Raw genomic sequence first — 16,276 nt, forward strand, 5'->3', positions numbered from 1 at the left:
TTTGTATAAAGCGTATTGAGACACTGGGGTTGTATGATAAATAAATTTCTATCAATCTGAATCTTTTTAAAGTTTATTTATTAGTGTCACAAATAGGCATACATTAACAATGCATTGAAGTCACTGTGAAAATCCCCTAGTTGCCATATTCTGGCCCCCGTTTGGGTACACTGAGGGAGAATTTTTAGCACGGCCAATGCACTCAACCATGTCTTTCAGATCGTGGGAGTAAACAGGAGAATCTGGAGGAAACCCACACAGATACGGGGAGAATGTGCAGACTCCACACAGACAGTGACCCGAGCCAGGAATCAAACCCGGGTCCCTGGCGCTGAGAGGCAGCAGTGCTAAGCACTGTGCCGATAGCGAGACTCTCTCTTTTGTTTGTGAACACATTTGGGGAAAGATGTCAGTGTACTTAATAATTTTGAGGGGGGAGGAATGAGTACTCCAAAACACTTTGAATGTAAAATCTTACAGACAATTTTCAAAGAACGTCCATTTCTTCATCTTCAAATCGGGATCAAAATATGAAGCAACTTAGTTCCTGTTTCAATGAGTGAACAGTAAGAAGCCTCACAACACCAGGGTAAAGTCCAACTGGTTTATTTGATATCATGAGCTTTCAGAGCGCTGCTCCTTCTTCAGGCCAGTGTTTCAGTGTGTCCAATCACCTGATGAAGGAGCAGTGCTCTGAAAGCTAGTGATTCCAAATAAATCTGTTGGCCTTTAACCCGGTGTTGTGAGACTTCTAACTGCGCCCACCCCAGTCCAACGTAAGCTTCTCCACATCAATAAGAGAAGTCATCTCAGAATATCAGCCTGTTCAACCGTGTACATTTTGTCAGGAATATACTTATTTCTCCCTACGCTCAGCATTAGGCATACCTCAAAATGACTAATGCCGGGATTACAGAGCAAATACTCATCCAGGTGCATCATCTTCTTTAATAATGTATTATTTGATGTATAAATGTTGCAATTATTTTTCTCTGGTATTTCCCGACTATAACATACATTGATGGAAAGAAAATTTGCAAATGTCGGAAGTTTGAAACAGTGGGGGGGGGGGAGAAAATACTTCCAATGTCCAGCTGCTGTGGTCAAGGGTCCCGTCTACAACATTACCTTGCGTCTTTCAAATGTTCACTCTGCAATTTCCAGCAACGTTCTGTTCCGATAACACTTTCTTGGCACCACTGCACGCAGTGGATTCTGAAAATGTTTTGCACTGTTCGCAACACGAGTGAGCAGAATCCGTCGTCCAGTTCTTGGAAAACTGGCAAGTGCGGCATTTGACTTGCCATTTCACTAATGGATGGTTCGGCCTGCCACGCGCCAGATACAGTGGCGAGCCTGGCAAACCGTTAAAACAACACTTCAAAGTCAATGACTTACTAATGAAATTGTGAGCGTTAGCTATCACGCAAAGTCTCACCACCAGTGGATAGATCAACATCCTTAAGTCCCAAGATATTCAAAGTCTACTGTGTTAGAACACACAACTCTGCTTACCGCGCGGCTGCTAATGGACTTGATCACCATAGCAACTAATGGTGAGACCTAAGAACATCCATTGTTATGTGGCAGCTTCTATCAAAAAAATACTTTCCCTCTCTCTCTCTCTCTCTCGACCCCTCCCCCCGCACATTTCTCCAGCTTCCAAATGCACTTTTGGTTGGTTTAATTGTTTCAATCTCTCCGCTAAAGTGATCGAGCATCACAAGACAAGTGCTTTATGTATTTGTACACTAGGGTGCAATCTCGGAGTAATTGCAAACAATGTTTCCGCCCTTCTTTCTTGCCAGTGAGTTTTGCATGCTCAATGCTCACATCTAATTCCACTTCAATAAAAGTTATATATATATATTTCTTTTAATTTAAAGCATGTTTATCAAAATTGATAATAGTCATCGATATTTGTGTCCTCCCACTGTACAAATCTGAATATAATAACGTGTATTATTTTAACTAGTTTAATTAGTAGCAACTCTCAACCTCTCCCTCTATCCCTAAACCTTTCAAGGCTAAATGACAGTGCAAATATACAAGGCTGCTAAAATGTTTTGGATCCTGTCTGTTGTTTTCAGACAATCATCCCGTGTCCAATTTGTGGGACCGCTGTGATGTCATTGCAAAAAAGTGCTTCTCTCTCCATTCCTGTTTTCTCGATAAATGTGTGTCGATGCTCATTGAAAGGTGGGGTGTTTTAAATGGTGCCTTCCTTCACGAGCGACGCAATTGAAAACGCCCTCACAAAGCTTGTCGAAAGTCTTGTAATGACGTCACAGCTTGGGACTGGCTTTCCAGCGAATTCTGCTCGCATCAAATGCCAAACGTCACCTCTGAAGTTCCTCAACTGAGAAACCAGAGTGAGCATTGTGCAGGCAAGCTTTCCAATCCAGGTGGATGGTGAAGCGGGGAGTCCACCAGTCGCCGCACCCACTGTGTCCTCGTGCCTTGGAGTGTCGGATCCCTTTACATCGCTTCCTTCTCCTTCTGCGAGTATCTGCTGAGCTTCATTTCTGCCAGCTGGATGTATCTGATTACATTTGTATCTGTGTTTAAAGAGGAAGAGAATGTGAATGGAAGTGAGCAAGTCTACACAGGCGATGGCTTAGTGGCTGTTCATTTAGAAAATCAGCTAATGATCTGGGGACTCAGGTTCGAATCCTGCCTTGGCAGATGGTGAAACTTGAATTCAATAAGAAATATCTGGAATTAAGAAACTAATGATCACCATGAAATCATTGTCAGAAAACCCATCTGGTTCACGAATGCCCTTTAGGGAAGGAAATCTGCTGTCCTTACCTCTCTTCCACTCATTCCCCCAGCCCCCACGTCTCCATCTGTCACAGTTTACCCTCTGATTTCAGCTTCTCCGCTGTTTGGCCATTCACGCCTTCTATTCTCTCTGTGGGCTGCCATTAGCAGCCTTTCTCCTTGTTTCTGTGGCTATGACTCATCTTTCATTCTCTCACCCTACAGTATAAATATTTCCCACTTTCTGTGCCTTTTAACTTTGACAAAAGGGTCACCTGGACTCGAAACGGCAGCTCTTTTCTCCCCTTCCAGATGCTGCCAGACCTGAGATTTTCCAGCATTTTCTCTTTTGGTACCGTCCTTACTTGGTCTGGTCTACACGTGACTCCAGCAACTGGTTGACTCTCAACTGCCCTCGGGCAACTAGGGATGGGCAATAAACATTGGCCAGCCAGCGACGCCCATATCCCATGAATGAATAAAAAAAAGACAAGTACTAGTTTAATTTAGATTAGTTTTAGTTTAGAATAAGCATCTGCCCTTGATACCATCCAAATAACCAGACATTGAACTCAATAAAAAAACCTATATCTAAAATGTCTAATGCTTTTTGATTATTTTTCTGCATTTCTTCATGGCTGTTTTATTAATTCATGGGATGTAGGCTGGGCCAGCATTTATTGTCCATCCCGAACTATGCTCCATTGCAGAGGGCATTTCAGAGTCAAGCACATTGCTGTGGATCTGGAGTCCCATGTAGGCCAGACCAGGTAAGGATGGGACATGTCTACAGGCTGGATTCAGTACTTGCTCATTGCTTATACATGGAATGTGTTTTTGCCCCTCATTCAACTTCTATCCATAGGCAAATTCAGCACATGCCAACACTATAGACAAGAAAGCCCACCAATGCCTCTACTTTCTCAGAGGATTAAGAAAAATTGGCATGCCAGCTGTACATCTCACCAACTTTTACAGAAGCAGAATAGAAAGCATTCTTTCTGGTTGTATCACAGCTTGGTATGACCCTTGCTCTGTCCAAGGCCGCAAGGAACTACAAAGGGTCGTGAATGAAGCCCAGTCCATCATGCAAACCAGCCTTCCATCCACTGACTCTGTCTACACTTCCCTTCAGGACATACTCTCTTTTGCCTCCTTCCATCGGGAAAAAAATACAAAAGTGCGAGGTTATGTACCGACCGACTCAAGAACAGCTTCTTCCCTGCTGCGATCAGGTACTTCAATGGCCCTACCTCGCATTAAGTTGACCTTTCTCCACGCCTTAGCTATGACTATAACATTACATTCTGCACTCTTTCCTTTTCTTCTCTATGAATGGAATGCTTTGCCTATATAGTGTTCAAGAAACAATACTTTTCATTGTACACCAATACATGTAACATTGGCTCTGTCTACACTTCCCACTGCCTTGGCAAAGCAGCCAGCATAATTAAAGATGCCATGCACTCTGGACATTCTCTCTTTTACCTTCTTCCAATGAGAAAAAGGTACAAAATTCTGAGGTCACGTACCAACCGACTCAAGAACAGCTTCTTCCCTGCTGCTGTCAGACTTTTGAATGGACTTACCTTGCACTAAGTTGATCTTTTTCTACACCCTAGCTCAGATGTAACACTACATTCTGCACTCTCTTGTTTCCTTCTCTATGAACAGTATGTTTTGTCTGTATAGTATGCAAGAAATAATACTTTTCATGTATGTTAATACATGTGACAATAATAAATCAAATCAAATAATAAATCATAACATAGAAACACAGAACATTACAGCACAGTACAGGCCCTTCAGCCCTCAATGTTGTGCCGAGCTACGTCCAATCCCAAGATCGAGCTATCCCCTCCCCATCATTCTGGTGTGCTCCACGTGCCTATCCAATAACTGTTTGAAAGTTCCTAAAGTGTCCGACTTCACTATCACAGCAGGCAGTCTATTCCACACCCCAACCACTCTCTGAGTAAAGAATGCACCTCGGACATCCCTCCTTTATCTCCTACCACAGTTATGCCCCCTAGTAACAGCCACATTCACCCGATGGACACCAGTGAACCAGATGGGTTTTTAATGATATTCGACAATGGTTTCACAGAGGTCATTAGACTTTTTAGATTTAGATTTCTTTAATTGAATTCAAATTTCACCATCTACAGTGATGGACTTTGAACCTGGGTCGCTGAATTACTGGTTCAGTATGTCAAAGCCTCCTCCAATTAGCCTCTGGGGAGAGAGAAAGAGATTAATATTTCAAGTCCATTTGACTCCTGCTGATTCCACAGATGCTGCTGGACCTACTGAGTTATTCCAACATTTTCTGCAAATGGAATTTGTACCATTATCTGAAAAAGAAGAATTATTTATTTATTATTGTCATGAATAGGCTTACATGAACACTGTAATGAAGTTACTGACAATCCCCTCCACACTCTGGCACCATTCGGGTACACAGAGAGACAACTTAGCATGGCTAATGTACCCAACAACCAGCAAGTCTTTCAGACTGTGGGAGGAAACCGAAGCACCCGGAGGAAACCCACGCAGACACAGGGAGAGCGTGCAGGCTCCGCACAGGCAGTGGCCCAAGCTGGGAATCGAACCTGTGTCCCTGGCGTTGTGAGGCAGCAGTGATAACCACTGTGCCACCGTGCTGGTCATGTGCAGGGTCACGGGGACAAGGTGGGGGAGTGACACTAGGTGGATTGCTCGTTTGGTATAGGCACAGCTGTGCTGGAAACCATTCTGTGACTGTAACACAGTAATAATAATGGCCAAGAAATTTATATGCAATATCTGATAGCTGGCAGACTCGTCTGAATGGGAGATTTCCTGTCTCCATGAAAAGTGCTTTTTCTTCATTCATGCAATGTAGGCTTCTTTGGTTAGGCCAGCATTTATTGTCCATTTGCAAATTTCCCTTGAGAAGGTAGCTGCCTTCTTTGAATTGGTGTAGTCCCTGAGGCATATTACATCCATGGTGCTCTTAGAGAGGGCGTTCCAGGATTTTGATCTGGCAACAGTGAAAATATTTCCAATTCAGAACAGTGAGTGACTTTGAGAGGAGCTTTCCTAGAAGCACAGAGCTCCTACAGTGCAGAAGGAGCCCATTCAGCCCATTGAGTCTGCATCAACCCTCTGAAAGAGCATCTTACTGTAGCCCATATCCCTGCCCTATTCCCATAATGCAGGGCATTTACCACGACCAATCCATTTAACCAACACATCTTTAAAGTTTATTTATTTGTCAGAAGTAGGTTTACATTAACATGCAATGAAGTTACTGTGAAAATCCCCTAGTTGCCACACTCCGGCACCTGGTCAGGTACACTGAGGGAAAATTTAGAATGGCCAATCCATCTAACCAGCACATCTTTCGGACTGTGGGTGGAAACCGGAGCACCTGGAGGAAACCCACGCAGATACAGGGAGAACGTACAGACTGCACAGGCAGTGACCCGAGGTGGGAATCGAACCCCGGTCCCTGGCACTGTGAGATAGCAGTGCTAACCACTGTGCCACCATGCCACCCATCTTTGGACACAAAGGAACAATTTAGCCTGGCCAATCCATCTAAACTGCACATCTTTAGAGAGTGGGAAGAAACCGGAGCACCTGGAGGAAACACACACAGTCATGGGAAGACTGTGCAAACTCCACACAGACAGTGACCTGAGGATAGAATTGAACCTGGGGCCCTGGTATTGTGAGGCATCTGTCCTAACTGCTATGGTGTTCAGATGCTGGTGCTCCCATGTGTCTGCTGCCCTTGTCCTTCTGGATGGTAGCAGTCACGCATTTGGAAAATGCAGTTTAAGGAGCCTTGGTGTGTTCCTTAGGCTAATATATCCTATAGAAATTTGAGAGGAATGAGCCTGGTGCAGGCGTGCTTATCCATGATGGACCCTTCTCATTTTACAAATCATTAATCCTACTTGGATCACAGTATAGGATAAAAAGAGGTTGGTATATGATATTGGATTGGAAAAAATGAAGGAAAATCACTGGTGTCAAATGCACGTCCACTCATTGGTCATATAGGAATTAGGAGCAGTAGTGGGCAAACTCAGCCTTTCGAGCCTGCTCCATCATTCAATTAGATCATGGCTGATCTCTCCCTGGTCTCAACTCCACCTCCCCGCCTGTTCCCCTTATCCCTTTTTTTATCAGAAATATATCTGTCTCCTTGAAACCAGTCAATGATTCAGACTCCCCCGCGCTATGGGGTAGCAAGTTCCACAAATTCACCACCCTCTGCGACAAGTAGTTCCTCTTATCTCAGCTTTAAATCTACCACCCTGCAACCTATACCTGTGACCTCTTGCTCGTGAGTGTCCCACAAGGGGAAACATTCGGTCTACATTTACTTTCTCAATCCCTTTTAGAATTTTATATATCTCAATCAGATTCCCTCTCATCCTTTCATACTACAGCGAGTGTAAACCCAAACTGTTCAATCTCTCCTCAAATCCCTTCATCTCCGCAGTTCGCCTGTGGAATGCTACTGAGACACAAAAAAAAGTGTTCAGGCAAAACCTCTTCGAAAAAAAACTTTGGTGAACAGCTTCCTCCCGTTAACAAAAAAAACCCGAATCTCTCAATTTTCAGACAGCAGCCATTAAATAGACAGAAGTTCACACATTTCAACTGTATGTTTAGGATGAAGAATTTAACAAGTTATGGAATAGATAGAAGTAACATCGTACGTTATCCCCGTAGATGCTGAGGGCAAGTACGCACATGCAACCCTGGCCATGCCAGTTGGGCACCACCAGTGTGCCAGGGCAGTGCCAAGGGTTGGGGTCTATGATGGGGGCGGGGGGATATGCAGGGGTGGATCATGTTGGGTGTCCTAATGGGGGGGCATATTAGGAGGGCTCCAATGCCAGTGACCTATGTTGGGGAGGGGGTGCGGGCAAATGCTGCCAATGTGGGGGGGGGGGGGGGCTCCTTACATCTGTGGGGAGAAGGAAGGGGGTCTCCCAGTGCACTGTGAGATCGAGGTGCACCTGTAAAATGGCGCCTGAGTGCTCTGAAGCTGGACTCAGCAGCATGTTTAAGCACCACCCCACTCTGCCCCAGTACTGGCAGGTACCTCACCCTTCTCCGAAAAAGTGACTGAGTGTGGGACGATTGCGGTGTGGAGTGCACCTGAAAGATCAGCGCAGATCACTCCTGTTTTCTCACAGTTAGTAGCTTTTTGTTTTGGAGAATTCCACCCATCAGGTCAGATGACCAAAAGCTTGGTTAGAAAGGGAGGCATAGTGGTATTGTATTCGGATTGGCGGTTGGTGACTAGTGGGGTGCCCCAGGGTTCGGTGCTGGGGCCTCAGCTATTTACCATTTATATAGATGATCTGGAGGAGGGAACCGAGTGTAGGGTGTCGAAATTTGCTGATGACACCAAGATTGGGGGAAAGGCAAATTGTGCGGAGGGTGTGGAGAGTCTGCAGAAGGATCTAGATAGGCTGGGCGAATGGGCCAGGAAATGGCAAATGGAATTTAATGTTGGCAAGTGTGAGGTGGTCCACTTTGGTAGGAATAATGGTAGGAAGGATTATTACTTATGTGGCGAAAAACTGCAGCAGGCGACGGTGCAGAGGGACCTCGGGGTCCTTGTGCATGAGTCGCAAAAACCCAGCTTGCAGGTGCAGCAGGTGGTCAGGAAGGCGAATGGGATGCTGGCCTTCATAGCGAGGGGGATTGAATATAAAAGTAGGGAGGTCTTGCTGCAGCTGTATAGGGCATTGGTGAGGCCGCAGCTGGAGTACTGTGTGCAGTTTTGGGCGCCGCACCTGCGCAAGGATATTTTGGCCCTGGAGGGAGTGCAGAGGAGGTTTACTAGGCTGATACCGGAGTTGAGGGGATTGAGCTATGAGGAGAGGCTGAATAAACTGGGCTTGTACTTGTTAGAGTTTAGAAGAATGAGGGGAGATCTCATTGAGACGTATAAGATGATGAATGGGATGGATAGGATAGAGGTGGAGAGACTCTTCCCGCTCAAAAAAGACAGTAGGACTAGGGGGCACAGCCTCAAGATAAAGGGGAGGCGGTTTAGAACGGAGTTGAGGAGGAACTTCTTCACTCAAAGGGTGGTGAATCTCTGGAATTCTCTGCCCGTTGAAGTGGTGGAGGCTGCCTCGCTAAATATTTTTAAGACGCGGGTTGGTGGGTTTTTGATAAGAGAGGGGATTAAGGGTTATGGGGAGAGGGCGGGAAAGTGGAACTGAGCCACAACAGATCAGCCATGATCTTATTGAATGGCGGGGCAGGCTCGAAGGGCTAGATGGCCTACTCCTGCTCCTATTTCTTATGTTCTTATGTTCTTATGTTCTTATGACTAGCAATCCAAAGAGACCCAGGATAATGATCTGGGGATGTGGGTTCAAATCCCACGATGGTGACTGGTGAAATTTTAGGTTGGATAGCATCACAGCGTCAGGGACCCAGGTTCGATTCCCGGTTTGGGCGACTGCCTGTGCGGAGTCTGCACATTCTCCCCGTGTCTGCGTGTGATTCAAAGAACAAAAGAACAACGAAAATTACAGCACAGAAACAGGCCCTTCGGCCCTCCAAGCCTGCACCGACTATGCTGCCCAACTTAACTCAAACCCCTTACCCTTCTGGGGACCATATCCCCCTATTCCCATCCTATTCATGTACTTGTCAAGACGCCCCTTAAAAGTCACTACCGTACCCGCTTCCACTACCTCTCCAGGCAGCGAGTTCCAGACACCCACTACCCTCTGTGTAAAAAATCTGCCTTGTACATCTCCTTTAAACTTTGCCCCTCACCTCATGTGACGAAGGGGCAGCCAGCGCTCTGAAAGCTAGTGGATTTTGCTACAAAATAAACTGTTGGACTTTAACCTGGTGTTGTGAGACTTTTTACCGTGTTTACCCCAGTCCAGCACCAGCATCTCCACATCATGACTACCTTCACCACCCCAGGGCTTGATGGACGTGGAAGGTGCCTTCGTAATGCAGTCAAACAGGTTGAGTATCAACCTGTAAAATTCTTCCAACACACTCCAGTGGCACGTGGTAAGAGTGGGAGAGACTCCTGGTTAGCCGTGCTTGATGTGGAGTGGCGCCCCTCAAGCTGTAAGCCTTAGCTAACAGTTTAGTAAGTTGTTTAGGGAAAACCTCGCCAAGGGAACAGATAAAAGTCTGCCTTGAATCTAGAGCAAGTGTGGGAGAGGAAAACAATGCCGAGATGACATTAATTCTAAATTTATACCTGCTTTATTTGTAATACTTTAAAATATCTCAGCACTTAAAAGATTTCTTTGCACATCTCTCTCAGCCAGAATCCAGGTCAGTCTTCCGGAACTTTCTTTCTGATGTCAGTCACTTAAGCTCACTACCTCCATCCACAGGCCTAAACAGTTTTGTACGGTGAACACAGATCAGACTAACACACATGAATTAAACCATTGCACGCTACAACTATACTTTCAAATTATTTAATTGATGACCAGGCTTCGAATATCCTGAGATTGTGCAAGATACGTGTTTTTTTTCCCTCTAGCTCTCCCCACAAGGATGGTTAAATATAAAAGCTGCTGAAAGTGCAGGTTTGTGTAGAAGATAGAAAATGCAAAATATTATTTTAAGAGCAAAAATGCATTTCAGCATTCTCTCACATGCTACAGCGCTGGTGCTGATCATTCCTCATGTCTTATTTATCGAAGGTTGAATAATAATCACAGCATAAGCAGAAAGATGCAATTTAAATATCTGACAAAAATCAGCCCCCTGCTCCTGCAGGTACTTTCCTTCAAGTGCTCAGGTTGACCCAAAGTAAATAGATTTCCAAACGCCCTGTGGACTATAGCTGATATTTCATACTGATTTATGCAAAAGGATGTAGAAAGAAAAAGTGATGCTTCAGCATCAGAGCCTAACTGCAAAACAGCGCAGGTCTTAAACTTACTGCTATTGCACCAAAACGATTGAGCCTCCCCCTACGTTAAAGTTTAAAGCTTATTTATTAGTGTCACAATTACAGTAACACTGCAGTGAAGTTTCTGTGAAAATCCCCTAGTTGCCACACTTTGTTTGGGTACATTGATGGAGAATTTAGCACGGCCAATGCACCTAACCAACATATCTCTTGGAGGAAACCAGAGCACCCAGCGGAAACCCCTGCAGAAATGGGGAGAATGTGCAGACTCCACACAGCCGGTGACCCAAGCGGGGAATCAAACCCGGATCCCTGGCGCTCTGAGGCAGCAGTGCCAACCACTGTGCCACCATGTCACCCATACACCTGCATGTCAAGGCATCTCATGTGAAAAACACTGCAGAAGTCTGCAAAGGAGAATGAAAGAAATAATTAAAGGCTATTCCCGTCAGGAAAAAGACACAAAAATCTGGGACCACGTACCAACTGACTCAAGAACAGCTTCTTCCCTGCTGCCATTAGACGTTCAAATGAACCTACCATATATTAAGTTGATCTTTCTCTATACCCTAGCTATGACTGTAGCGCTACATTGTGCACCCTCTCCTCTCCCCGTATACTCTGTCAATGGTATGTTTTATCTGTAAAGCACACAGGAAACAATATTTTTCACTGTATTCCAATACATGTGACAATAAATCTAATCAAATCAAATCAGTGACGCATTTTCTGCTACATTCCGTAAGCTGGGCTCATAGGCATGGCTTAATTTCACTTTCTCTTTCCTCTTTATTCCTGTAACTTCATAATCCCTTCATAAACGAGGGGCAGTAACAGCCCAGGGTGCATTGAAACCATTTCGCTCACATGGATTTTTTCCAAATTCGTAAACATCGCTTTCCACAGGTCTTTTTGCAGTCTTTGCCTCCCTGAGGTTAGTCATTTTTAAAAACGTTTAAAGGATCTCCTGGAAATGCTGAAAGAGTCCAAGAGAACGCCTACTTGTATTTTTAAAGTCAATGCCAGCAATCCAAAGGAAATCAGCATCACCAATGTAGAGAATGTGGCTGCTTTGACGCAATACTTAGCAACCGGCGGCATGGTGGCACAGTGGTTAGCACTGCTGCCTCACAGTTCCACAAACCCAGGTTTGATCTCAGCCTTGGGTGACTGTGTATGTGTAGAGTCCACACACATTCTCCCCGTGCCCGTATGGTTTCCTCCTACACTCCAAAGATTAGATTGATTGGCCATGCTAAATTGCCCCTTAACATCAGGGGGATTACCAGGGTAAATATGTGGGCTTATGGAGAGAAGGCCTGGGATTGTTGTCAGTGTTGATGGGTCGATGGGCCGAATAGCCTCCTTCTGCACTGTCAGGATTCTATCAATCTAACAGAAATAACCTCTGAATAAGTCGACAAGTAAAGCATGGTGGCACAGTGGTTAACACTGCTGTCTCGCAGCAACAGGAACCTGGGTTTGATTCCCAGCTTGGCTCACTGTCTGTGCAGAGTCTGCACATCCTCCTTGTGTCTGTGTGGGTTTTCTCCAGGTGCTCCAGTTTCCTTCCACAGTTTGAACAACATGCTGGCTAGGTGCATTGGCTGTGCTAAATTCTCCCTTAGTGTGTCTGAACAGGCACCGGAGTGTGGCGTCTTGGGAATTTTCACAGTAATGTCATTGCAGTGTTAATCTAAGCTTACTTGTGACACTAATAAATAAACTTTAAGTAAAGGTACAGAAACCTGATGAGAGGGACAAAAATACAATGTACTCCAGTATCTGGGGACCCCAGGCTGAATATTAGTATTCTACATCTTCCATGTGCGAATTCTATTTCCCCTCTGTAAGTACAATATTGCAAAGCAGTAAGCAGATGGTACCTTTCATTTGCCTCATCGTCTTTATCCATACTTTGTCAACCGATACTTTTGAGTAGGAAGGAGGCTTCCCTTGACAATTAAGTTATTTTTCTGAGACAGATACAGAAAGAATGCTGCATTTGCGGTGACTACAAATGTGAAAAAAAAATGTCTTTTGACTGAGAGTTGGCCTTTAGATAGTTGGATGGTGCACTGACCTGGGCTTATACTGTGCATTAGAAAACACAATACTATGTAGAGGGTACGTCCTTCAATAGCAAAGCAGGGTTCTATATTCAGACTTCCTACCTGTACATTTTAAACCTGAGGTACAAATTAAATGTGAGGGTGATTATTTTGCTCTTTTTGATAGAAAATGTGGGTTAATAACCCTGTGTCTTTATGCCGATTTCCTAATCATAGAATCCCTACAGTGCAGAAGGAGGCCATTCAGCCCATCGAGTTTGCACCAGCTACAATCCCACCCAGGCCCTATCCCCGTGATCCCACATATTTATCCTGCTAATCCCTCTAAGCAATGCATCTTGTGTTACTAAGGGGCAATTTAACATGGCCAATGCAGGTAAGCTGCACATCTTTGGACTATGGGAGGAAACTGGAGCACCTGGAGGAACGCACGCAGACATGGGGAGAATGTGCAAACTCTGCACAGACAGTGATCCAAGTCAGGAATCGAACCCTGGTCCCTGGCGTTGTGAGGCAGCAGTGCTAACCACTGTGCCACCGTAAAATGAAGAATATGCTTAACTGAGCACATGTCTGCACTAGGGCTGCCAAACCTCCAGGATTGGCCTGGAGTCACTATGAATTGGACAGTAATCTCTAGGACACTGTGACTCTGGAGAAAAATCATCTGGGACTTCAAAAAAAATTCTTCAATTTTCCATGAACATTTCCCTTTAGCAGATATATAAATAATGAAAATGATTGGGGTTGGGGGTTATTTGGGTGACAATTCCAATTATCCAATTGGGTAATAAGTCCTTCTGCTTTCCAATTGGTGCAGGGAGACAGCAAGGACGGACGTGTTCATAGAATCCGTACAGTGCAGAAGGAGGCCATTCAGCCCATCGAGTCTGCACCGACTCTCTCCCCTCAGTCTATCCCCATAATTTCACCCATGTACCAGTCCACATAGCCTGCACATCTTTGGAGTGTGGGCGGGAACTGAAGCACTCGGAGGAAACTGGGCAGCACGGTGGCACAATGGTTAGCACTGCTGCCTCTCATTGCGAGGGACCCGGGTTCGATTCCCGGCTTGGGTCACTGTCTGTGTGGAGTCTGCACGTTCTCCCCGTGTCGGCTGCATGGGTTTCCTCTGGATGCTCTGGTTTCTTCCCACAATCCAAAGATGTGCAGGTTAGGTGTACTGGCTAAGTTCTCCTTCAGTGTACCCGAACAGGCACTGGAGTGTGGCGACTAGGGGGCTTTTCACAGTAACGTCATTGCAGTGTTACTATAAGCCTACTTGTGACTAATAAATAAACTTCAACTTTCAACTTGAATCCACACTGATATGGGAAGAACGTGCAAAGTCCACACAGTCAATCCACTCAATTGAACCCGGGTCCCTGACACTGTGAGGTACAGAGATTCTTTCCGCTTAGAACGGAAAACAGAACTAGAGGGCACAGCCTCAAAATAAGGGGGGCGGGTCGGCAGTTTCGAACGGAGTTGAGGAGGAACCTCTTCACTCAGAGGGTGGTGAATCTCTGGAATTCTCTGCCCGTTGAAGTGGTGGAGGCTACCTCGTTGAATATATTTAAGTCACGGGTAGATAGATTTCTGATAGACAAGGGAATTAAGGGTTATGGGGAGAAAGCAGGAGAGTGGAACTGATCCACTTTAGAACAGCCATGATCTTATTGAATGGCGGGGCAGGCTCGAAGGGCTAGATGGCCTACTCCTGCTCCTATTTCTTATGTGAGGCAGCAGTGCTAACCACTGTGCTGCCCAATGGCGGGAACATGGGAGCAAGTCATCTGATGAAAGTTCCAGGAATACATCTAATCACTGTTGGCGACCCTGATTCCACATGAACCAACACTTTGCACAGAGTAAAGAGGAAACCTGCTCACCTGCTGGCTCTCGGTTCCTCGCCTCCTTCAGGTAATGTAGAGCCTTATCGTAATCCCCAAGATGGTAATAAGCCACACCAGAGCGATACAGGGCTTTGAAATTATCTCCTTCCTTTTTGAGGACTTTGAGGCAATATTCCTTTACTCGTTCATAATTCACCAGTTCTGCTTGTAGTAAGCAAGCTATTGAGAAAGATGAAGGGAAAAAGAAAGAACACAAGGAATCAGTTGTTAGAACTTTTTAGTAACATACTGGAGCACTGACACAAAAACGAATCTCAAACAAGAAGTTGTGTGTACAGTGATTTTGACAGGGGAGGCGATTATAGAACCCCTACAGTGAGAAGGAAGCCATTCGGCCCATCGAGTCTGCACCAAACACAATCCCACCAGGCCCTATCCTCATAACCCCAGGCATTTACCCTAAATAGTCCCCCTGACACTAATGGGTCATCTAGCATAGCCAATCCACCTAACCCGCATATCTTCGACTGTGGGACGAAATCTAAATTCTGAGCTAATGTTCTGGGGAACAGGGTTCAAATCCCGCCATGGCAAACGGGGGAATTTGAATTCAATACAAATTATCTGGAATTAAGTATCTACTTAATAATGTCATAAAAACCCATCTGGCTCAATACTGCCCTTTAGGTAAGGAAATCTGTCATCCTTACCTGGTCTGGCCTACATGTGACTCCAGAGCCACACCAACTGCCCTCCAAACAAGGGCAACTAGCGATGGACAATAAATGCTGGCCAGCCAGCAACCCCCATATCCTAGGAATGAAATTTTAAAATGTTCATGATTCTGCACTAAGCCCAAAGGCTGCACCTCTTGTGCTGGAGTTTTACAATTAGTTTCCAATTTTTACTTGTACAGTGATGAGACGTAGGCATCGCTGGCTGTTCCAGCAATTATTGCCCATCTCTAGTTGACTCTGAACTGAGTGGCTCGCTCGGCCTTTTCAGAGAGAGGTTAAGAGTCAACCACATTGCTGTTGATCTGGAGTCACATGTAGGCCAGACCAAATAAGGGCGGCAGATTTCCTTCCCCAGAGCACATTAGTGAATCAGATGGTTCTTACAACAATGTTCCAGATTTTTAATTGTAGATTTGTTTTTTCATTGAATTCAAATTCCTTCAGCTGCTGTGGTGGGATTCGAACCCAGAAGTTGCAAAAACCCAGCTTGCAGGTGCAGCAGGTGGTCAGGAGGGCGAATGGGATGCTGGCCTTCATAGCGAGGGGGATTGAATATAAAAGTAGGGAGGTCTTGCTGCGGCTGTATAGGGCATTGGTGAGGCCGCAGCTGGAGTACTGTGTGCAGTTTTGGTCGCCGTACTTACGCAAGGATATTTTGGCCTTGGAGGGAGTGCAGAGGAGGTTTACTAGGCTGATGCCGGAGTTGAGGGGGTTGAGCTGTGAGGAGAGGCTGAATAAATTAGGCTTGTACTCGTTAGAGTTTAGAAGAATGAGGGGAGATCTCATTGAGACGTATAAGATGATGAATGGGATGGATAGGATAGAGGTGGAGAGACTCTTCCCGCTCAGAAAGGATAGTAGGACGAGGGGGCACAGCCTCAAGATAAAGGGGGGGGGCGGTTTAGAACGGAGTTGAGGAGGAACTTCTTCACT

The 16,276-nt window shown here is 45.4% G+C and overlaps 1 protein-coding gene across 1 annotated transcript in view; it reads right to left on the reverse strand.

Annotated features, from left to right (window-relative positions):
• Positions 1–670: 670 nt before the first annotated feature.
• The window catches only part of ttc9 (tetratricopeptide repeat domain 9), a 75,208-nt gene continuing 59,602 nt past the window's right edge, over positions 671–16,276 (reverse strand). The window contains exons 2-3 of the mRNA XM_080202053.1: positions 14,643–14,825; positions 671–2,558 (exon numbers count right to left, since the gene is read on the reverse strand). Of these exons, the coding sequence (XP_080058179.1) occupies positions 2,479–2,558; positions 14,643–14,825 (263 nt within the window). The 3' untranslated portion in view covers positions 671–2,478. The remainder of the gene's footprint in view (positions 2,559–14,642; positions 14,826–16,276) is intronic.

This window comes from Carcharhinus amblyrhynchos, chromosome 14, assembly GCF_965287045.1.
Source record: "Carcharhinus amblyrhynchos chromosome 14, sCarAmb.v2.hapA, whole genome shotgun sequence".
Lineage (NCBI taxonomy): Eukaryota > Metazoa > Chordata > Chondrichthyes > Carcharhiniformes > Carcharhinidae > Carcharhinus > Carcharhinus amblyrhynchos.